Source organism: Ischnura elegans, chromosome 7, assembly GCF_921293095.1.
Source record: "Ischnura elegans chromosome 7, ioIscEleg1.1, whole genome shotgun sequence".
In the NCBI taxonomy this organism is placed as follows: Eukaryota; Metazoa; Arthropoda; class Insecta; order Odonata; family Coenagrionidae; genus Ischnura; species Ischnura elegans.
Genome location: NC_060252.1, coordinates 64,218,351 through 64,242,980, shown reverse-complemented (window position 1 = coordinate 64,242,980; position 24,630 = coordinate 64,218,351). Strand labels below are relative to the sequence as shown.

At 41.1% G+C, this 24,630-nt stretch overlaps 1 protein-coding gene across 4 annotated transcripts in view; it reads right to left on the bottom strand.

Annotated features, from left to right (window-relative positions):
* LOC124162936 (protein kinase C-binding protein NELL1-like) overlaps nucleotides 1-20,027 on the bottom strand; it is a 181,474-nt gene extending 161,447 nt beyond the window's left edge. For 3 of the 4 annotated variants that reach the window (XM_046539688.1, XM_046539689.1, XM_046539690.1), the window contains exon 1: nucleotides 19,799-20,027. In XM_046539688.1, the coding sequence (XP_046395644.1) occupies nucleotides 19,799-19,862 (64 nt within the window). In that variant the 5' untranslated portion in view covers nucleotides 19,863-20,027. The remainder of the gene's footprint in view (nucleotides 1-19,798) is intronic. The other variant, XM_046539691.1, reaches the window with a different exon arrangement.
* Nucleotides 20,028-24,630: the final 4,603 nt, after the last annotated feature.

The following is a 24,630-nucleotide window of genomic DNA, read 5'->3' as shown; positions in this document are numbered from 1 at the left end:
ATTAAGGGGAGAATGTGGAACAAGCTTGGAAAAGTGTAGTGGTCGAGAAAAATGATTGAGATGTCATAAAGGAGGGCAAGTGGAATTACGCTATTAAAAAGACAATGAGGGAGGAAAAATGACAACTGCTCTCTGGAAAAAGTTTTAGGTGACCCTGAATAAGCGAAAAAGCAGAATGATTGTCACTCAAAAACTATGAAACCATTGAAAGACGAAAACCCACACGTATGACGATTCATTATTGTCATTATCATATTTTCAGCTGTGATTACAGAGCATTTGCATTTCTTTAGTACGTGACATACTAGTGACTATCGTTGAATTAAAGAGACGACGGCGAAACATTATTTAAAAATGAAATCGGAGAAGCACTCGAGAACTAAATTTAATTTTCAAACCACATCAGAGGCGGAAATTATTCCATAAAACAATTATAACTATCAAAATTATAGGTATTTATTAGAACAATTTGCTTCTGATTCTATATGGTATTGCAGCAAACATTCCTGTCGTAATTAATCTTTAACAAAGTTTAGGATCTGGTTAGACAACCGTATGATTCCTAGTCGCATAATTCCTTTCGGCAACTTACATCAGTAATCGTAGTCAATTGCAATAAGCCTTTCGAGCGATAAAGAATATGAAGCCCAGACCATCTATGTATCTGATTTCTCCACATTCTACACGTATACCCTTTCGAGTTCATAGTGAATAACGGTTACAAATGCAATAATGCCATAAACGTGCACAAGTTGGTGCATTACAAAAATTAGTTTGAAGCGAGGTAATCCGAGTGCCAATTAAAGTTAGCAGTAAAAATATCTCCTAGGCAATCGATAACCGTTTTCGTAGTCAGTTTTCCTACTAACTTCAATGGGAATTTGGATTTCGTATCTTCGGACTTATTCACTAAAGCCAGTTGACAACTTAAATTAATAACTCCAAAATACAGAAGTCACTACAATTCCAAAACGAGAAAGACTCCATTAATAATTCTTACGATATCAAAATTGTGTTTAAGGTCATTCAAAATAAAAATCTCAATTTTTATAGTGCTACGACCGAATTTCCGAAAAGCGATCCAATATTTGAGCAGAAAACTGTTGGCGGTATGCAAGAGGTAGGGAGGGAGGAGGCGAGAGCGAGAGATGTGGCATAAGGGCACGTGAAGAGAAAGAGGAACAGAGACATTCGGACACTCCGACTAGAGGCGACGTAAATCAATGGCGACCTCGTTCCCACCCGTAGCCCTGATTCCGGATCCTCCTTGAGTGAGCTGCGAGAGAGTTGGTCGGCGGACGGTGGGAAAGAGAGGCCTCTCACATTTGCCGGACGGCTACGAGGGAAAAGGGAGTCTGTTCTTATTTTCTCCCTCTATAAAAGAGAGATAGAAAGAGAAAAGCACGGAACACAAAAGGCGAAACGAGGACCCAAATAAGGAAAGTCTCCCCCCGTCACGGGTACGAGCTGAAAAAAAAAATCACCGTCACCAGGTGAGGAGGGAGAGAAGAGACTCAAGAGAATAGTTGTGCATTTTTTCTCAGTCGATTTCCCTGAGAGAAAAAGGAAATGAAGTTTGTTTTGACGGGCCAGTTGGCATTATTCTTCAAACGCTTCAATGAGCGGAGAAATTAAATTTAAATATTGAGACTATCTACGGCGAATAATTTGACTAGATCAACAACTTTCTTATTTAGCTCCACCCAGGATAAATCGAAAAATCAAATATACAAGATACCTTTGCCGCTAGTGAATTACACAGATTGAATTTCCACATTAAACCTGGTTTATTTACGTCAAGGTATCATTTTAGTTTTTCTGCCAATCCTAACATCAATGGTGGTTCCTGATCGGCATAAAATAATAAGAGCTCTTTTACGTCTTTGGAATGTTAGCTTAGTACATGAAAGCAATCATAACTTTAGAATTCTGATATGAAACTGAAACACCCTCAGGAGAAATTGAACGAAAATGTAGCCAATGGAACCCAAGGGTCAAAATAGTTTTTTAAGGTGAAAAATCTATTAATTGAGTTGAGTGCGACAAAGGAAGAGCACATGTAGTCCTCCAAAAAGCTTCTTTTTCTTTTAGTAAGAATTGAAAGCTAATGCTCCATTCGAGCCATTCACGCTTTTACGGTCCCTAAGGACGCAGAGGATACATGTAATTTATGTCTTCTCCCCACATAATTTGAATTCTACTGGTCTCATTGATAAAAATGTGGCCGAGAAAAGTATTTATAATCAACATTTTTCCCATTTAAATTCAACAATTAATCTCTGCAACCAAAACAGCATGTTCTCACCTTAAAACGTTTCACTAGCATTCTATGTGCCCTGCCGATGATTTGATATAATGGTTTGAATATGTTTTGAAGACAAAATGTAACAATATTGTCACCTGCGCTGAATTCTGCTAGCTTCTTTCTTTCATTTCTTTTGCATCTTTATGGTTAAGCTTCTCATTCATGAAATACACCACTTGGGTGCATGATGTTGATAATCGGAATATATGAGGAGACGGATTTATTCATTGATACATATGTTTGAATAATTTCATGCTTTTCAAGGCTTGCATAGGAAAAATGATTTTGAACGTTTCCATCGCGAAGTCTTTGCCACATTAATAATTTCCGTATCGCTTCCAGCTGCTTTTACCAACCCAATTACCACTAAATGAGGAATAAGAAACTGGGTGCGTACAAGATATCTCAGCTTGAGTGAAACAGATTTTTTATATATGAGTGGATGGAATACTAATTCCTGAATTCACTGATTATCGGAAGCTGATAAAAAAAGTTGGGCTGAGCTACATTTAGATCTACATTTTATGCACCAGAGTTTTGCGAGATAAAACCAAGCTGTGACGATAGTCCCACCATATTATCTTTGAATCATGAATGTCGATATTGCCGACATTGTCTCCATCCTCTCAGTATCGAACCCGAAACTTTCTACTCACATATCGCCGATCGACGTCGAAATCGGATATCCAGCAGCCTGCAGTCTCCCTTCCCTGCCCCGCACATGGAACCGACCCTTCACCGACCTACACTCGGGCCACCTCCACCAGATCGCTTCCTCCCCAACCTGTCCCACCCCCCTTCCTGTCAAGCCCCCCTGAGTGTGTCCATTAGGCGGGGGAAGAGGCAATCGGTGAGAGAATGGGAAGAGATAATACAGGGTCCCGAGGCGGAGAGAGGGTTGGCCAAGTGATTAAAGGAGGGTGAGGACGGGCAAAGGGATTGCTAGGGTAGAGGACGATATGGGATTAAGGGAAAAGAAGTGGAAAGGATGGTGGAGATAAGAAGCGAGGAGTTTATTGGACCGAGGGTTCCAATGGAAAGGGAACGCTTGTTCGCAGGAATTCTGGGCAAAGATTGAATAGGGAGCGGTGAGGTGGAAAAGGAGACGCGAAAAATGTCTCTCTTCCTCTCGCAGCAGAGCGGGGGCGGAATAAAACGGAACGCCCTGATTTCTCCCCCGTGAAACACGTCTGGGCAGGCAGGGTAGGCGGAGCGGTGAGGCGAGCGGATTTTATTCCAGGCCAAGGTTAATCGCCTACTTACATTGTTGGGATTAAAACACGGGAAGAGCGATTAACAACGGGGGAAAGGAAGGTTCTGCCACCTCGGTGATTGCATTCTGTTTAATCGATTCTTCGGATGCTTTAAGCCGCGGGATAAGTCAGTGCGTGGATGAGAGTAGGGATTTGGCGCCATAGAGGGAATCGAAAGACGGTGAGAGATTTCATCTCACAAAAGAAATGCAACCACAGGAAAATCTATTAATTAATTCCCACTGCGTAAAGGGTTCAGGAACTATTAATTTTTTCGCTCTGAATCTGTCTCCGATAACGCACCAATCACTTCCTAACGTGCGCTGAGCAAAAGTTCACAGTAAACATGATTAGGTTTAACAAGTTTCGCACTACATAATAGGCATCCTTGTACGTAAAGAAAACGAGTATGATTCGGGGGATCGTGATTTCCGAAGGGAAAAAAGCGCGCTATTCCAACATAATCCTCATCCTTCTCGATCTCAAATTTATTAAAATAAAAATGGATGATGAATCAAAACTTTAAAAATTCCCAAATATCAAGGAAAGAAAAAAAGTATTTTTGCCCCCATATTTGAAGGGAAGATAGAAGGAAAGAGAGGAAGAGGAAGAAGGAGGATGGGAATGTTGGATGATATAAGAAGAGGAAGAAAATACAAAGACCTAAAGGAGGATGCTCAGGATAGAGAAAGATGGAGAGGAGTCCAGTGGAAACCTGTCTAAGGACAGTAATCACTGATGATGATGATGATTTGGAGTAAGGGTATAAAAAGTAGAGAAAGATTAAGTCAGACAACAATGGATTACAGAGAGTACGTAAAATACATTCGTGGAGGCCTACAATGTAGTCGAACTGGGCACATTCTCAGTGGTGAAAGGAATAATGGTGCTTGGGATGTAATTTTTGTGCATAGCAAAATAGCTTTAGCTAACGTGATAATAAATATTATTATTTCCGTGTGCGTAACGAATTAGAAAGGTTTCTTCTATGAAAGTACACAATTTCTTGCAGCATTATTCCTCATTCTATTAGATTAAAAGTCGTTTTGATTGGATAATCACATCTACTGATGATATTGTTCTCAAATGAATGAAAAAATGCATTTCCCTAAAAACCTCAGCTAAAATTTAAAATATACCAATCGATGAGTAAGTTCTCACAGTTCGATCACTTCAACGAACTGCGACTTCGACGATTTTTTTACCAAGTGTAAGCGCATGTTGGACAAAAATCGTCCAAAAATCTCTTCTAATGATTTACCTTATCGGAATTGTACTTTTATGCATTTAAATGTCGCAAAAAACCTGCCGCAAAATAGATCATTACATCTTTTTTAAATTTTAAATATCTAGAAATGACTAGGCTGTGCGCTTTATCGCCCTCAAAACACCACATGCATCTCCGAATCGGTAGGAATGGCAAAAGAGGGATCATCCATATACAATGATGCCCTTTAATCCGAAGCGTGTGCGGGTGATCTGCGGGTATAATTCGATCAATCCTCCTTGAACGAGGTGACGATTAAGGGTTGAACAATATAACACGCCAATAGTCCAACGGGAAACGAGCCAGGGGTGGGACCTTGGTCCCGCTGGAGGCTAAAGGATAGCACGAGGGGATTTTGAGGTGCCAATTACAGTTAGGCCGGAGGATAAAGTGGTATTAAGGCTGAAAGAGGTGGCTTTGTTTAACACGTGTCGTGGAGGTTATGTCCCCTCCCATATAGCTCTCCCACAACGAGCAAATGCACAACTTTTATAACTGGAGTCCTGCCATGATTTTTGGTGCTTCTTGAATCAGGACTCATGCTTAGAGGATTTTCGGGTAAAGTGGACTTCTACGAAAAATAAATCACACATTGAACTATTTATCACGATAAATATTTTGAAATAGGTAAAAGAAACACTTCCAAGAGATTTCACGCCGTATTAGCAACACTTGAGGCGAACTTTCAGGACATTACTTCTGAATACTTCTGTATAATTAAAACAAGCCGTAAGAGAAAATTGAAATTTTAATTTTTGCATAATTGTAAGAACCAAGTGATAGACACATACTTGAAAGGGAACTAAGAAATACTACAAGGCAGTTCCCTATCTCTTGGATACCATGCTAATTTAAATTTTAATTTCGTTAAAATCGGAATTAATGGGTCATATAACTGTGCGAGAAATACACCGCTCTAAGAAAGCCGCCCTCGGTGGTAATGGGGTTTTGTCCCTGCCAACCAAACCGTAGGTCACAGATTCTACCTCCTCATAGGTGGGAGGCCGCTTTCCACGGCGTGATGATTTTTAACATTCTAAGGTTTTGTTTTTAAATTCTCGCTGTAAAATACCTGATTGTTCTGTTCACGAGGAGATAAAGATAGAGAAACTTATTCAAAGTAATGTAAGTGAAATTAAATCGCCTTTTTTCATCATAGTAGCGTCTCAATAAAAAATTTAATCGATGCTCAACGTAGTGCACAAGAGTAGTAAAACTCTTGGCGGGAATCTAGAAACCGATCTTAAATTCCACATTGAAAAATCAATCGAGTAATTTTCATAGAAAGGGGTCCGATCGTCCGCTTTTCGATACCAAGAGAGCGAGATATGGAGAGACCCTCACGAAAGGAGCCGGGATAATCGGGAGTCATTAATCAACGTTGCTATAGAACACGAAAGGTTGCCAACCAGCTTGAGGACAGATCGTTAACGCGGGCCTTGTCTCTTACAATGAGTTCCACTGCGCCTTGAATAGCCCTTACCCGCATTCCTATATGATTTGCGGGACGCCCGAAAACCCGAATACCTCGGGGCTTCCTCACATGTTCGACGACAAAAGCCGGCAAATTCACACAGGCAATAAACCAGGGCCTGGGTACGAGAAATCTTTGGTCGTGGCTGGGAAAGTCTTGCACGCGGAAATGGGCTGTAAATTTGAGGCAAGTTCCCATTCACGACCGAGACGCTCATTTTTAATGCATTCCGTAACTGCTTCCTTGAAAACATCGTTTTCTGAGTGGGCGACCAACAGAAGATGTAAAAATTGAAGTGCGAACAAATATCCAAGATTACAAAGTGGGGAGTGAGGAAACTGGAAAAGTAATAAATGGAGATAACCCATGGAAACTGAGTTATGTTGTAAGCAGACAGGTAGATGGTGAATGCTTCAACTTGAATTGAATCATTGCATTATTTTCTGCCCCTCCTTGTCAGCCCACAAAATATTTGATTCTTTGGAGTCGGGGTAATAACACTAAGACTGGACAGCAAAATCTCTGAATGTCTGTACACACTAAAACTCAATCTGACCCTGGGAATTGTCGGCATCATGAACGCTGCATATTTAATAATTTCAAGCATGTTAATAATTGTATTTGGAGACAAATACGTTTTTGGTATACCTTCTTTGCAGAAAAGAAACCAATACTTTAGGATCATCATGTTCTCTAATTAGGAAATTGACTTACATACATACGAGTGAAACAGAAATATATCCTTAGCTGTAGCACACAATGCATAGCAACCATTTAAAAGTAATTCATACAGTCACTCCTCCCTCTTTTCCGTAAACAATGCCATCTTTAAAGTGTTAATATCAGCTGATCTTTACATATCTACGACTTAATGTACTATAATTAAGTTTTTTTTACTATAGATAGGATTAATTTTCATACCATCAATACTGCAGGCGCAGACATTATGAAACCACAAAATTCATCCTTCTCTATGTTACTATCCTCTTGCATCCATACTAAAATGTTGAACTAATATCTTAAACACATGCTTGTTTATCATGATCCCCAAGCAAGTTATTTGCGAGATTCATATCCCTGCATCTAACGCAATCAATGCTCGAATATAATTGAACATAGTTCGTCAAAAAAATCCACTGCATTTTGCTGTAAAACATAACACACTACCGAAATTATAAATCTCTGATATAGATCTCAATTTGGCTGAGTATAAACAAAAATTTAAAAATAACCATTAATCGTTATATTTGATGTAGTGTTTCAAGTATTTCCAGCGGATAATGGAGATAAATTCTAGAGTTTTATGCCGGGTTAAAATTTCTGTAGTTGCCAACTTTACGTGATATTAATTATCTAAGGCCTTTTGTGCTCTAACAAACGATGTAATTGCCCTCAAGGCTGAATAATATATCGAAATCTCCTAATATTTCTTTTTAGTGCGGTTTAATACCAGCCTCGACTAAAATGGAGAAAATACTGCAAATAGAGTTGCTTTAAATTGCGGCGAATTAATAAAAAAACTGAGATATTACGAGTAATAGTTTCGATGTAATATGAGCATTTTCTTTATAATAGGTTTAATGTAAGCATGAATTCATTCAAGAAAAAATATGGCGCCTTAAAGATGTCCGAGGAGTAACGAACTCTAGCCATTAGTTGCAAGTGAGCCGGAAACTACATTAAATGGCAAGCTTACAATTTATGCACATTGAGAGTCAATATTGTACGATGATCGATCATAAGGTATCGTCAGGATGGGAAAAATTGCTAACACATAAAGTACCACGGGTCACACATGTTAAAAAAATAAACAACGCATTTTACGACAATTGGCCTCCATTCACAGCAACAGAGAGGGTTATCGTCAGAGTACACGACATCCTTTTTTCCAAAAATACCATCTACGATGTCATACTAGCCATTCACTAGACTTGAGAGAGACACCATAATACCACTGCTGCTTTCTGTTTTTTCTGTTTTTTCCCCCTCCATAAAAGTCGCAAATGCAAGAGAATAAAAGCAGAGTTAGTACAGTACGCAAACGGCACACGAGGAAGATCTCAAACACTAAGCAGCAGAAAGAGGTCAAGTGCAACCATTGTAATAGATGACAATGGACTAAGGATCTTAAACTCTGTATACACGTTTGTCATTGATGAAAATGTCCTCCTAAGGCGTATAACTCTAAGGTATCCACAGGCAAATACGCATACGCTTCTTTGGGCCGCAGAAAAGCATTCAGCAGTGAATTCATATTGATACAATTTTCATTGATTCAATATTTTATTTGCATTAATGATAGCTAAATAATCAAAAGTAAAACTTACACATAATTTAAAATGGGAGAATTCAAAATATAGGGCTATTCCAAAATTAAATCCCTAGAGGCTATGATGATGGAGTGATAAAATATTTGTGTGCTTAAGATCATTATCAACAGTCTATTTACAATAATCATTCATGAAGTTAGTGGAAATGAGTCTCATATATAAAATTAAGACTTTATAACTTTTTTTAAATTCCAGAACAGGCAATTATATCCACAATCACATATTTGCACCGATAAGAATGGTGTAAGGGGTTATAATATCGTAGTATATCGGTTAAATACGAGGTTAAGTAAGCGTTTAGTCACCCAATATGGCTAATTGTGCACAGGTTTCTACAGAATTCACATTTTGGGAACATAATTAATGTAATCTAAGACCGATGACCGCGACAGAGAGATTCCAAATATGATGAATCTCACCTTCGATGGGCTTAGAATACGGGACCTCGGTATGGAATGTTATCACAAACAGATCAAACTACCTTCTTATTACCTTCGAGGTTGCGTCACAAAGTTAGCAAAATATTGATTTTGTCAGTGCTTTCTCATTCGAAAGGAAAAGTCCACCTGATCTCGTTTTCTAGCAAGGAAAAGACATCGATTTCTTTCACAAAATAAACCTTTGTTTACCGAGATCTGCGATAACATTGAAAGATAGGTCATTTCTCTAAAAAAATTGCATAAGAATGAGACTTCACAAACCCTGAACCTCATGGTGAATCGAAAAACGATATTCCAAAAATTCTATGACTAAAAAAGAGAAAATTTTACTGTCGAAGGACAAGTACCATTACATTTTAGACCATTTTGTTGAAATAGAGCTAATGCTACATGCTAATAATTGATTTTTTTCTACAATATATACGATAGCTGCAAGATGTTTTGTAACTCAAGGCCAGCAGAATCACATATCAGTGCATTCGCTCTCGGATTAGGTAGCCACATAGCTTATCGACTGGAGCAAAATCCACGAAACTGAATTGGCGAAAATAATTACTTCAGAGATCTGCGCAAGTGCTTCACAATCGATTGGATTCCCCACGGAATAGAATCTGCACGGTTGCATAGCAAATCAAAGGGTAAATGAAAAACAAACGATTAAAGCTAAATGAAACCAAGGCGAGGAGAAATAACCTCCTGAAAAATATGAGTAGAAATCATTTTAAGGGATTGTTAACAAGGTTAAAGTATGCATAGCATGAAGACATTTCAAGGAAACTTTAGCAAAAAGCAACTTCATCAATGCAAACTCCGGAAGGTGGTTTTTGAATCGAATTCCCGTTATTTTTATTGTGAGCGATAACTTACTGGTCAAGTTAGATTTGATCAAGCATTATTATCAATGATATTCAGGACTTCGCATTCTTCAGGATTTCATTCTTCATTTCGGTAAAAATACACCCTTTTCTATCGTTATTATACACTCTTTCATTCTGTACTTCGTCCACCACACAAGTTTTCTTCTATCATTAGGATGAAAGTATATTAGCCCCTAAATACCTTCAACAATCACTCAATCTTCCCATTATTTTGCAATACAAAATGTCCTATCACCATACCCAGTGTCGAGCACATCCTCGTTGGTTATTGTTAGCCAAGTTACCATTGCCTCACAATTTACCGCAAAATAATTGAATTGATCAACCCGCTGCAGTTAGGACGGATAGAAGGGGAGTAAATTGACGGAACGAGTAAGGGGCTACTACACCCGTACACCGAGAGTGATTCACGTGGTCAGGAACCACCGCAACAGACGACCCATGGGAAAGATGAGACTCAGCAGTGGGGGAGAGGGAGAGAGAGAAAGAGAAGGAACGTCTGGGAACTCTCCCCCCCCTTCCAATCCTCGAGCAGGAACCCCGAAAAAAATAAATAAAACACCGCGTCCAGACTGGAGTGCGTGACCGAAACAACCGGCATTGGGACGACGGAGAGTGGAACAGGGAGGGTTATGCCTCTCGACGAGAGTCGACTACGTTCATAGCGGGACGGTGGGGCGGGGGCTTGGGAGGGGGTAGGAGGAGGGGAGAGAGAGAGACAGAAGGACGTGTGCACTGCCGGCCTAATTAATTCCCGAAGGTCGCCCTTCCTCGCGACACGTTCCCGCGGCTCGGAGCCAAGGTGGGCGGCGGGATGCATTTCTCCCCCGCCGCGGGGGTCGCCAAGATGTCAACGATCGAATCCCCTCTGCTCCTCCCCGCAACCTGTCCGTCACTTCCTGCCCAAGTCCCTCTCACCGCATTGATCGCGGATGGCTTAAAGGGATCTGTCAATTAACCGATTATACTGGCCGTTCCGGAAGAGACGACGGGCTTTAAAGGGATATTGCAAATGAAAACGCTTCTTTAACTCCGCATACATTTTAACAGGACTCAACCTAGTCATCTGAAGATTTTACTGGGGTCACCGAAAATAGACAAAATATTAATGAGAGGTCATCCTCAGAGAAGACTTCTTAGACAAGAAAACCACTTTGTTTATTCACGAATTGTAAATGACAAACAGTTTCGATCACTTTCTTGTCATTCCCAGGAGACAAATGAACTGAATTGGTTGAGTCTGATCTACTCTCTACTCTTGCAAACTCCTGAGAATTATAATAATTGATTCATTTCCAATATTATCGTAAGTACAACAATGTGGTAAGGAACTTCTCCGAAGTATTCCTGACAAAAATTGGCATTTTTCTTAAGCAGTACGACGTTTATAGGGTCATGAAACCTTAAGTGCGAATTTAAGTTGAGAAAATTATTATTATCATTCGCGAACGTGACTTAAGGAGTGTGACGGAGGATTTTAAAGCAATATAGGACACGAAAAGAGTTTGTTCAATGGAACTCCTAACGATACTCGACTGGTTTCAACCGATTTCTGGTCACCGACGAGAATTTTTGCCCACTCCTTTTCTTTCAGATTTGCTTAATCGTAAACTTGATGATGAACGAAGAACCTTCAGAATTTATTTTTTATTTAACAGCATTTCAAATGAAAGTACACGGTGCAAATTGATTTCAAGTGCGATTTGATAGGTTTTCACCAATTTCTATTGCTATGACTCCTCAGGATTTCGCGAAACTGAGCGTACGAGTCACATTTAAAAGCATAGGGAATAAACTTGTTGTTTCCATTTGCAATAGTGCTAAATTCCCTGAATTCGTCCGCTTGCATGTGACGTGACATCAACCGAGAGATTATTCATAATTTATTGATGTACCACAACAGGGACAGTAAAGAGTACTGAGTTCACGCCATTGAAGTGGCCTCATTTATCATGGAATCCATTTAATGGAGTATTGAGACAAAGAATGGAAAAAGAAGCACGCACACCACATGAAGCATCCCACGGGCAAAAAGGAGTTGGTCACGGTGCTAAATATGAGGGTAAAAATTTGAATACAGAGAAGGAAACTAAGTGGATGAAAGGATGCAATTCCTAAATCACCTCCACAGCCAGGCTACAATATTGAAATAGGCCAAAAGAGTAAGAAAAATGGAAATCGAAGCGCAAAACGTTTCGTAACGACCTGAAATGATTTTTCATTTTCTGTGAAAAGTTGTACCAGCTGAAAGACCCAGCAAAATTCAACATGTATAAAAAAATCAAGACGATAATCATCATTGCGTACATAAACGGGAATGACATTTTGAATGGTCGTCATGCATGCCTCACCACGGAAGGTAGGCGGGAAGAAGTTTACCAGGTTGTCAAACCTTGATCACGAAAGGTGCCATTAGTGAAGACTATGCAAAACGATGGCCCTGGTTGAATTGAGGAGCTGGTGTTCTAAAGTTCGGACATTATAGAACACATTGAGTTTTTTATTGATATTTTATTAAAATTATGAAGACAAAGTTTAGATACACTAATGGGCGTTGTGAATTTACAGAAAGCGTAACAAAACATTGACATCAGCCTATTTCGAAGACAAAGTATTACGAGACAGAAATAACATCAGGGCAATAGATGAAGTTTTGTAAAGCCAATTGCTACCCGGTAAGAACAGCACCAGAGAAAAATAGTTCATTAAAATGTCAAAAATTGAAGTCACATACGGTGGCTAGAGACAAAACGAATGAACTAATTATTTATCATGCAGTTAGTTAGCAAAAAGGGGAAAAAATACGGATGCGTAAATGGCCAGAGCTTGCAAAAGACGCTGAAGATTGGGCACACTAAAACAGCTCTTAATCCCTAAAAAATAAACTTATTAAAACACAAAAACTGATAGTAAAATGACAATTTATACAAAAGTTTATGCCTATCTTAGTATCGTAAGGAAGAAAATGGAATAACATTTAGTGATCTTAAGATGAAGAATGGCAAGTGATGAATCTGCAATAAGATAGTAGTAAAGAACGCAGAGATGCAGTCATCTGCGGTCTCAGGATTCAAAGCCCAGCGATGAGAAAGCGAGGGGTCGAATAGGAAAGTAAGGCTCGTCTGCGTACGGGAGACAAGGGGGGCAGGCCATCATTTCGGGGAAAGAAAAGGGAGGCAGTGTCATGAGGAATAAACCGGCGGATTAATTGGAACCAGGAATCGGAAGAATGAACCCCCTCGTCAACCGGAAGAATAAACCGGGGACAATAAAAGGGTCTGGGCGTTAAAATGGGTTGTCAAAGCTCATCTAAGCCCAGGCGGCGAGGCCTTCGAATGCGGGGGTACGGCAAGAGATTTGTGATTACGATTTGCTCATCCAATAAAACTCTCTTTCATAAGAATAGTTCGGCCCCTCAGTAAATAAAACTAAGCCATAACGTCCCAAGGAATTCTCCTTATGCAAGTGAGCAAAAATTACACGGTCTCGGTTGTTTTCCAGCCGCATCGGCTAAGCCCATCGTATTAGACGCAAGCACCTTTCTGATGACGGATAATGACGAATTTCTATTTGGAATTACAGAAGGTAGGCCCTTGAGAGAAAAAAGAGAACCGCCACATCCACACACACCAAATCAAGCACGTAATACCGAATTTGGCAACCTAGACATTTACAACCAAGTAGGTACATTATTAAAATACGATGGAAAATAGTACACTTAGATGAAAATGTATTAATGAGCAGAAGGCGATGTACATATTTTTTTAACAGATTTGGTTTGCATTAGCTTGAAACCTCGAGCATCATGAAATGCAACGCGAGGTTAATCAATCAGAAAACACTGCTGATGAAAACTTTGAATTAGGTGAATAAGTATTTGCACTGCATATTTCGGCCGGCTGATTAACCCATATTGGTAAAGGCCAGCTATGTGGAAGTCGAGGCTTCTAATTGCTAGGCTCAATCTAACCTTAATAAAGGCGTTGATAACACTATTGATAAATAAGCTAAGAGCAATACAGGAAATACGAAATTTAGTAAATATTTTATTCTTTGCTCTATTCTTTGATTCTTTTATTGTTTGATCCTTGCTAAATGAAATACATCTGGTGAATTATGAGGTCTGAAAAAACTAACAGGCTCTACTTAAGTAGGTGCATCGCTTTCTAGTTCACAAACACTTCCGTTGCCTAGCAACCTCTCCAAGTGACTTACTCAAGAGGGCGCGAAGGGTGCAAAATACAGCCAGAGGGTGGATGTTAATGCCGCCAACCCTCGCACATAAATCTCCAGAAGGTGTAGTCATACAACGAAGCCGTGGTCACGAATCACACGATTCAGGCTGGGTACACTTTCCAATTTCTTCTTTCGCTCTCATGAATGGTCTTCGTTCCACTCGTACCAAATACGAGGCCTTTTAAGAAATTAAGAGTCCCACACAAAACAATCAAATTCAAAATGAGGGAATACTATTAGACTACGAATAAATTCATGCCGCACAACGATGAAAATTCAAGGGAAGGGGGAAAAAGAGTAAAAAAGCTCGCACCACAACCAACAAAATGAAGTTTGCACGCAAGGGGGATAGAAACACTGCGCTATTCATAAAAAAGATAGACATTAATTACTCCAAGGGGTTCCATGCTTAAGGGTGTGAAGAAGTGTACATGTAAACGAATTGGGGTAGAACGTGACGTCACGATCGAAGCACCCTTATTTCGCCCGACAGACGTGACGGAACCTAATAAAATACGTTACATTGCATTCAAGCACGTGAAAAGATCATCAAACACTCAACTGCCAAGTTGCCTTTGATTATTTGCCCACCCTGTCGGTCTGCGTTGTTCCGGGATACGGAAATATTTTCTTGTTACCTTAAATTTCTCTTTGAAAGCAGTTCACTAAAATAGCAAGCGCGGAGAATGAAAGAAACGAGTTTTATTATTATTGGGGAGAACTACTACGAGCGATAAGCAGTCAACTGTCATTAACGTTTTACACTAAATATAAGCAGAAGTGAAAATTCACTTAAAAAATAACTCCCTCAAAACCTCTAAGGAATACCTTACTGAGGGTTAGTTTTATGCTAAATCGCATGATAAATTTGAGTAGGCTAATACGAATTGGTAAAATAATTAACCTGTAAAAATATTTAACACCATTATAAAATACAATAAGCGTACAGCTCTCCGTTAATTTAGCATCCAGAGGACTTAATAGAAATCCCGAAAATTTACCAAGCAGCAAAATGCAAGGCAAGATCACAAAACAAAGTTTTGAAACTAGGTTTACGGTGACGATGAAAACATTCAAATACGACATAGGCATAACTTCCTTCATATTTTGAGCGATTTCTAAAAGAGCTTCACAGAAGCAGAAATGGAAAATGCGACGAAGACCGGGGAAATGAGTGAACGAGAACGGTGATAGAAACAGACGGCTTCAGCCTTAAGAGTTCAATTATGCCAAAATATACAGGTATTTGCGGATCAAGTGGAAGAATATAACGCACCTGGTGCGAAAGAAAACATTAATATGGATCACCGAGCAGATATCAATGCTAGGCAATCTGATAGAGGGAAATGGGAAAAAAATGCGAGTCCCAAGTTCTTGCAATTACAAAAACAAAATAGTAATAGAAATCCATTCGATTTTATGGTAATTTAATGCTTTAGTTTTGTCCATTGTTTTCAATTTCCATGAATTTAGAACCGAATTTATTTCTAAACAATACCTAAAATTTACGGTACGGGTGGAGTACATAGCAGCATTCCACTATGATTAAGCTAGGACTTGCTGTAGTACTCCATCATTTGGGTGATATGAACGTTAATCACTCGCCTAGGCTAAATTTTTCATTTTTTGTACGTCCAATGCTTCCGTCGAAGCCAAGATACAATCAGAACATATGTAGAATTTAAGCAAAAGTATCGCAATTAATGTAGCGAAAAACATACATCGTAAAATTGTAAAACCATGAATACCAAAGAAGACTACACCTCTTCAGCTCATAGGAAATTTTGAACAACAGAATGACTTTAACGTCTAGAAAAATATCACCTTATGATTTATATCTAAATATCCTGAAATGCGTCCAAAATCCTTGACTCTCGGTTTTTTCCATTTTCTCTTAAGTATGCAACTGGGTAACAGGGATCTACACGGAAAAAAATTAAATTTCTTCAAACAGCGCCTATGTTATATGGCATAGTTAAAAAGTAGGATTCAAATGACGTAATAACACTCAATGAGAACTTTCGAAAAATGATATTTATCTCCAATAACCTGCAACTAAGAATCGCTAAAAATACTTCGATACCCATAGAGAGACCTGAAAATATGTACTTGCAATTTCATTTAGTGTCAGGATACGGGGACTATGTAATTTTAAGGTAAATACCTTCCGAATTGCGAACTTAAGAACACATGGTTGACACACCCCCATGCAAAGACACCATCAGGAAAACTGGAGAAACAATCGAATGCAATCAATGATCGTGAACGAAACCCATAAAATGCCTACTTGTAAGTCAATAATTACCCCAGATTTTCTATTTGGATATTAGATATGAGAATAATTAAAATAATTGCACATAACTATTTCAAAGGGGCCTGTAATGCATTTGTGTATTACCTTCTTTTTCATTTCATGTAATCTGAATACAAAAGTTGCTGTTCCAAATTTCAACGTATATTATTTGATAACAGCCTCCAGATAGATATTTTATTTTGATGCGCTTTCGATACAATTATTCATATCCGAAAAAATTAAAAAAGTCTTTTTCTTTTTATTAGACACCATAAAAAAATCTTCACTTTTTGCATCGTATTGTCCATGAGAAAATACTCGTCATCGATCCAACAGCCTCAACTAAAGTTTAGTTGCAAATATGAGTCCAATATCAGGCTTCTCAAAAAAGCTAGACACAAGATACGCTCAGTTCCCCTTACACGGGTAAATAAATTCTACGAGTTTGAATATATATATTCGGTACCGAATATTATCCCAAAATTTTCGAATGATTAGCTCAGATAACCATGAATTACAAGTAAGATAGCTAGTTTCAACCACTTTAACACCCCACATGCGAAATTTTCATTTAAATTGAATGAGGTGGTGGAAGGAAATGTTTGTCTATTCATGATGATTTACTAAGCTAGCGTAACTATTTTCCCAGGGGAGCGCGAACCCTTCGCCTGCAACAGCATTCTAATGGGTCAGAGATGTGCCGGAGCGGCGAGAAGAGAAACAGAATACGCAAAGGGAATACAAAATGAGTCTCTAGGGGTGCGAAAAGACATGCAAATTAAAGACGGGAGGTCGCATGAGGGAGTGCGAGGAGGGTCAAAGTTCCCGGCGACCTGGAGATAATTTAAAAGTGGCGCTTCTGGCGCACTGAAGAAGACCGAAACAAAAAACGTACGAAATATTCCACAGCTTCATTGATGTGCACCAAAATTTCCTCTGCATGCTCATTTTTTTCTCCACGAAGATGACTTTGTATCATTGGCCACGCGATAGCCCTAAAATAATTTTTGTTCTCTCACAGAGGTCCTAGTCAAAGGGTTTGATGCAATCAGACCCATCGCCTGGCGTCAGCACTGCGACGCGAGCCGGCTCACCTTGGTCGCGTTCAAGGAGTCAACGGTCTGAGTTGAACTAAAATGACCAGATATAAGTGGAGATTTGAAAAATGGAAATATATTTGAGATTTACATCAAACTGAGCATGTTTTCTTCTGAAAATAAGAAATACTATGAGCACCTGAGCACATTGCGTTGAGGAGGGAATGAGCCCGAATTGACCAAATACGAAATCGAAGTGAGACTAGAATGGAGTAGTGCACTGCGGGTGGGAAGTATCGAGTGGAGAGCAAGACTTCGGAGAGGAAAAGATGAAACATACTGCGGTGAGTAGCGCGAAACACCTCGAAACTATTACATTTAAAGTAGCAGCAATGGAAGGATCAGGCGAGTTGTGAAAGATGCGTTAGGCAAGAGGTTTGGGTTCAAAGAAAGACAGGGTATGAAGGAGAACAGACGAAGAGGTGAAAAAACATTGATAACTTTTGTTTTATACCGGGTTCAAACAAAATTATGGCTTCCATACTTTTCGAGGTCAGTTTGGACTGTTTCTTGAAGTCAGGTATTATAAGAGCGAAACTGACAACAAACCACATTCGTGGAGAAAGTCTGAAATCCTCCCTTATCGGAGACGGATGCAGCTATGAATTCGGCTAATCCCGGTGAGGAAATACGCAGGGATGAAAGGCAAAGATAAAGACAGACAAACACGCAACGACTGAATCCAGCGAAATGAAAAGGTAAAATCGAGAACAATGAGCAAGAGAAAAGATCAAATGGCACGAAAAGAGGGGGATTTCAGTGAAACGATATAGGCAAGAGGGGAATGGAAGCGACTGTATCAATGAACTACAGGTATTGCGGAGATTTCACTATTGGAGACGTAGCCGAAGATGAGGAAGGGGCACGGAATGAAAGGAGATAATACAGCTAAGAGGGGATAAAGACGCCGTCTACGTGAGAGGAGCGTTTCGGGGAATCGGGAGTGCGAGAGTGTGCGTAAGGATGGTTGCGCGTTATGTAAGCCGCAAAGACAGAACTCCTCAGGGGATGCGAATGCAGAGAGGGAAGCCGCCAAGAAAAGACGATCAAATGGAGAAGGCAATGTAATTTACAACCATACAAATAAGGAGTGTCAATCTTCACTCAGGATTGTTCACGAAATATGAACGAGATTCCGAACTCGTCCTCAAACCAACGCAGCCACTATTCACCGAACAATTCTAAAGGTATCATGTAAAGTAAGAGAAATACTAATGCTTGTCCGCTTGAATATGCTGATACGAACACGGGAGATGTTTTAGAACTAACTTATAGACCAGGATTCATCACAAGCGAATGATTAGGCAGTTACAAGAGAAAGATAAGCTGCTTTCAGCTTGATTCACTTCTTGCAGCACGACCCTCTTCCCACCGGCCTCAGCGACCCTGTTTGGCAGTGGGTGATGTATAAAATCAGATCCCAAAGTTGCCGCCAAGTGGGCCGTCAACGCCAGACGCGGCGAGAGGGACAAAAGGCAGACATTCGCAAGGGAAGAGAAAGAGAGAGAAGAGTACCAGGAAGAGGACATCGCGCGGCTCTCTTGTTTTCCCTTTCTGTGCGCAGTCAAGAGATCAATTGTCCTGAAGGTGACCTCCTCCCCGCAATGAGGGCGCAACGGGGGGAGAGCAGTGCAAAGAGTTCGACAGAAAAGGAAGAGATGGTAGGATTCCGATTGGGAGCACTGTGATAAGGAAAGGGACGCACTATCGTGACCCCGACCAAGGCATGTCGCATTAGGCCAGTTGTAATACTACAACAATTTAGAACGACGCACACCAGGCAAAATGCGACTGGTTGGTCGAACCAGGGTCGTAAAATCAAAATTTTTGATTTTAATCGAAACCGACTCACCGTATTTGCTGTCATAGAAATGAAATATATTTTTGAGTCTCCTCGTGAATTGTCCCCGACTTAAATTATACGAAACTAATGCTGATTTTAGGAGTGGTCGAAATAGCAGGCTGGACGCCTACAATAAATCGTATCCGTAATTGTGGCCGTGGCCGTTCCTAGGTTATTTCTACCACCAAAACCGTCACAATCGAAATCAAAACTTTCGGAAATACCGGGTATGACCGACGAGACGCATTGCCGCACATCACCCCGTACTTAGCAAAGAAGAAACATTGGCCCTATGAGAGATGTCGTTCTAGTGCGTCCCCACCCATGGGGGACAGAGATGGGAATGGCGGTGATATGTGGGCGGCTAACGCGAAACACTCACCGGCGTCAAGGCAGCGTCCTAGACGGGTGAGAAGCAGGAGGAGCAGGAGGGGAGATAGCGGCATGGCCGGCAAGCGGTGCCTCTGCTGCAATTGGTGGTGGTAGTGCTCTTGCAGATGGTGGTGATGGTGGTGGTGGCGGCGGAGGCGGTGGTGATCCCTCGAGGCCTCCTCAACCCTCGCCGCCTCCGGAGGCGGCGTCCCGCTTCCTCCTCTTCCGGCAGCGTCCGCCGCCTCCTCCTCCTCCTCCCCCGCGGTCCCGCCCCCGCATCGCCTCCGCCCCCGCGGTCCCGTCCCGGCGGCCCCCCGGGGGACGGAGGAGGCGGCCAGCGCCACGGAGGAGGATGTGGGGGCGGTCCACGCCACCGCGGCACCCGCCACCGCCGCCCCCGCGCGGTCTCGGCACGCGCCTCCGCGACTATTCTCGCGGCGGCGACGGGTGCGCCAAGGTGGCGCGGGAGTCCATTCCGCTCCCAGCGAACACGGTCAGGTGTAGGGAGATACCGGCGGAGAGCTCGGTGTACACGGCGGCCGTGACAGCACAAGAGTGCGGCCTCCGAGGATGGACACGCCGCGGGCAGCGCTGCGGAGATAGCCGGGTGTTATGGTCTCTTTACCGGGGAGGGCCGGTGGGTGGCGCGGTGGATGGACAGAGGCCGGGGATGACCAACCCGGGCTTGTCGAGGCGATTCGGCTTGAGGTGAAACTTGGAGATACCACCACCGCTCCCTTTCCACGTCCTCGCGGCACGGAGGAGATGACTGCTCTTGTTTTTCGGGCGAGGGGGGAGCGGAGACACGGAGGGGGCGGTGTGGCGTGATGAACGGGAGCGAAGAGAGCAGCACCTCGATGTAGTGTCAGGAGCGATCACACGCCACGGCGGCCACGCACTGGCACTGAGAAGGGGCAAGGGAGAATGGCAGGGCGGGGGGAGGGGAGAGAGAGTGTAGTGCGGACGGATGCCGCCTCGGGGGCAGCACGGGGCAAGGGGAAAGGGAGACCCCTGGCGGACGAGCGGAGAAGCGGAGGGGGCGGAGGGGGGATGTCGAAGGGGCCCGATGGAGGGGATAGACGGCGACTGCAGTCGTGGGAAAGCGAGGCCGCGTCCTAAACCCCCTTCCTCAGCCCACCCCCCTTTTACCGACCGGTACCCTTCCCCACCCTTCATCCCTTTCTCTCCTCTCCTCCCCCACCGCCACATTTCTTTCCCTCGAAAAGAGGGAAGGGGGAGAGAAAGGGAGAGTGGGAGGGGGTTTCACCAATCGATGAGGCAGGGGAGGGAGGTACGTGAAAATGGAGTGGGGGTGAATCGAATTGAATATGTGGAGTGGATTAGGGAGGCTCTCCTCTGCCACCCTGTGTTTGAGGATCGTCGGGGAGCCGATATTCGGGGATTCCTCCTTTTTGTCCTTCGCGGAGAGTGGGGAGTAGGGGGGAAGGGAGTGAGAGAGAGTACTATGAAGAGAAGAGACCCATCATTTGAAAACACGTTCCTGACAATCGCACAAAAGACAATGTTGCACGGCGCCTTCGGAATTTCTTCCGCACATAAGCGATTGAATACTTAACCGGTCGAAATTTCCGCTTCTTGAAGAAAAATGGTGAATTTGTACATATTTTTTTTGGAGTTGCAAGAAAAGTAGCCAAACCTATCGGGAATAGTAGCATTCACAAAATTAAATTACCAGTGTATCAATATCCTCAGAGTATCTCATGCAACATATTTTAACATTGGTTTGGCATAGATACATTCCAAGTAAGCCTTTGAATTCTAAAATTGAGATACTCTCAATGAAATAGAAAAAGGTCGCTTCTAGCAAAATGCTGCCGACGTCCTTCATTATTAACTAATGTTGGTAACTCTAATTCTAAGACTTTATGCAGAGGGGGTAGAGGAGCTCAAAACACAAGTCGGTACTACTAAGGTTCGCCACTCAAAAAATGGGATCATTTGATGTGAGAGAAGTAATGAATGGAAATGAGGCTACGCGAGATGTAATAAGCACAATCTCTACAATACCTTAATTGTATGCTTTTTAGACCAGAAATATCAGTTGATAAGGATAAATAATACAGATTCTAATTTCCACTTAGACCTCTGTTCGTGCCATTTTATTCAAATTTACTCCATATTTGGGAGACAATTGACACCCTTGTATTCCATCTAAGAACTCTATTCAATGAAACGAGTCGCACGCGGAGCTCACTTATCACGCTGTCAAGCGTCGGCGACGTCATTCAGATGATTACGTGACTCTTAGCTTTCGATTTCATTTAGAGATAGTTCCTACCTATAATATTGAGACAGAGGAAATGTTTAGGAGTTCGGAGAAGCTTTCTCGTCTGGGAGAACTGCACTGGACACATAATACAGTTGATGGCCTGCTGAGGACTCGCGTACTGGAGAACACACGGATACTAACACATATATTAGATGCCCGAAGATATCATATATAATACTTTTGAAAGATATGATGTATCCTGTACTGCTTTGGGGATGGCTCGACAGAAAATGAGAAAGCAGTTAGAAAAATTCTTGTTGGGCCTTTGGAGCAGAAATTAAGTTTATCTTGAGTGCTCTTCACTTAAATACGTCTAAGATAGTTATCAATAAGCAGTGTTGCTTTAACCAAAATTATAAACAGTGACATCATCACCCTCTTTTTTAAATTCCGCAGATATGTTTATTTGTTCAATTCGTCTCTGATAATGGCATTCAAGAGATGTTTAACCGGAAGAATAAAACAGCTGCAGAGCAGCGCTTAAGCATGATGTCAAACTACACAACAACGACTCAATGCTGGTGCATATTTTTATGTTATTCTTTAAAATCCAGTAATAGTGATATCATAATTTAATTCCAATCGCTGAATTATTGTTACTGAACAATTTCGAATAAAATAGGAATAATTTTGAGCAAATCCTAACCAACTAATTGAGGTTAAGGTCAAATTTCACTATTCTAAAAATATATTCTAAAGAATACGCTGAGCAATATCTCTTTAAAGACAAGATGCACTAACTTCAGACGTTTTCTTAAATGAATTCAAGAACATAATAGTTTTTTGTAAAATTCCTTTTGTTCTTGAAATGAAGAAAATGAAATACCGGGTGAATACTTTTGAAGGAGATGATGTATCCTGTACTGTTTTGGGGATGGGTCGACAGAAAATGAGAAAGGAATACGTTAGGTCACCGGACGACAGAGGTATTACATTCAAATTTACTGAATTCAAACGCATTTCAACAAGCCTCAATTTTTTCTTGATTTCAGGATGAATACTCAAGATACGAAATTAATAAACTGGAACAAGATTTTGGAAATTTTGGATTATTATGGGAGGGAATCTACCAATTTAGAAAATTCTCGAGGAAGCCGGCACTAATATTATTATTCCCATCGGCAGGCTCCAATTTATTACTCAGCGCAGAACACGGCTAATTTCCGACCTGATTTTATCCACGAGCTCTGTCCTCCTTCCATGCCTAACATCCTCCCTCTATCATGAGTTTCTGGATATAATCGCCGCCCTCGTAGTAAAAGGGCCATCCATACCTTAGAACTCATGGCTCCCTATTGTAAATTACTCTCCTCACCCGCTCAAGCCCTTCTTCAAACCCGTTTCCCTAGCTAACAGCAACCTGGGGTATCATAAGACTAGGGGATGCACCAATTTGCCATAAAAGTCATGATGTTGAATGATGGCTAAAATATCGCTATGGTGAGACAGAGTAATCGAATAAATGAGAAAATGGCCGATAACGTGCATGCTGATGATTATGCTCCGTGAGTAGCCGAAATTGTGAATGAAAAGGACAGCAAGTGGACAACGATATCATTCGTGGCCCTCCCTACTCATTCATTATTCCCCTCATGGGCGAGCTCCCTTTTACAGCGACCCTTTCGCTCTCGACACATTCCCATTCAAATGAGGCGGTTAGGAATACATGGGGTAGACTTGCTTTAACGCAGGGAGAGGAAACGAAAAAGAATGCGGTCATAAGAGAATACTCCATTAGATGCTTCGAGCAACGATAAAGAACGAAATTTCAGCAATATTCATCGCAATGATTTGGTGGAAGAGCTGAATCAATTTGAGGTTTCTAGGTAAGGGATTGAATCAGGTGTAAAGGCATTGTTGCTCAAGACTGTGCATGTTATTTGGCGCAGCAAGAATAGAGGTACTGAAATTTAGACTTAATAAAATGTTCACCATAAAACAGGGTATTTTTGGCGCCGAAGATAGATCGGAAATACACAAATTTTCAAAATTTAAAATAACTCATAAAAAATAGTTAACTTGATGGAGAGGGACAAATACAGAGTGCCATACTCCACACTTTAATTTGTGTAATATTAGAATGAACCTCTGAGTACGGTTGCTTGAATCGGTTAAAAGGTAGATTTTATTTCCAAATGAATATAAATATCACTAAGTCTCGATTACCTCATGCCACGATAAGGATTATACCAACTTTTTTGAGGACGAAAAAAATTACACTCGCAACGGGAACGGCAACCACGGGTATTAGATGACTTTGAGCTTTGAGCATAGCAAAGGATAACAGGAAAATATTGCTCACTATCGAGGGATTTTTCTACCTAGATGATTTCGCTCGATGTATTATTTACTAAAGCATGATTAATTAGTGAAAAATACTTAATCAAAATAAAAATTAATTAAATCAAGCTAGTGATATATTCAAGTGTAATCCATATCCCTAAAATCTTCTATAAATAAATAAGGCACTCGATTTTTTATGCGCAAGATAATGAAAATAACTTAAATGGAAAGCCATTCCATTTCAAGACCTCCTAAAAATGGTTATATAT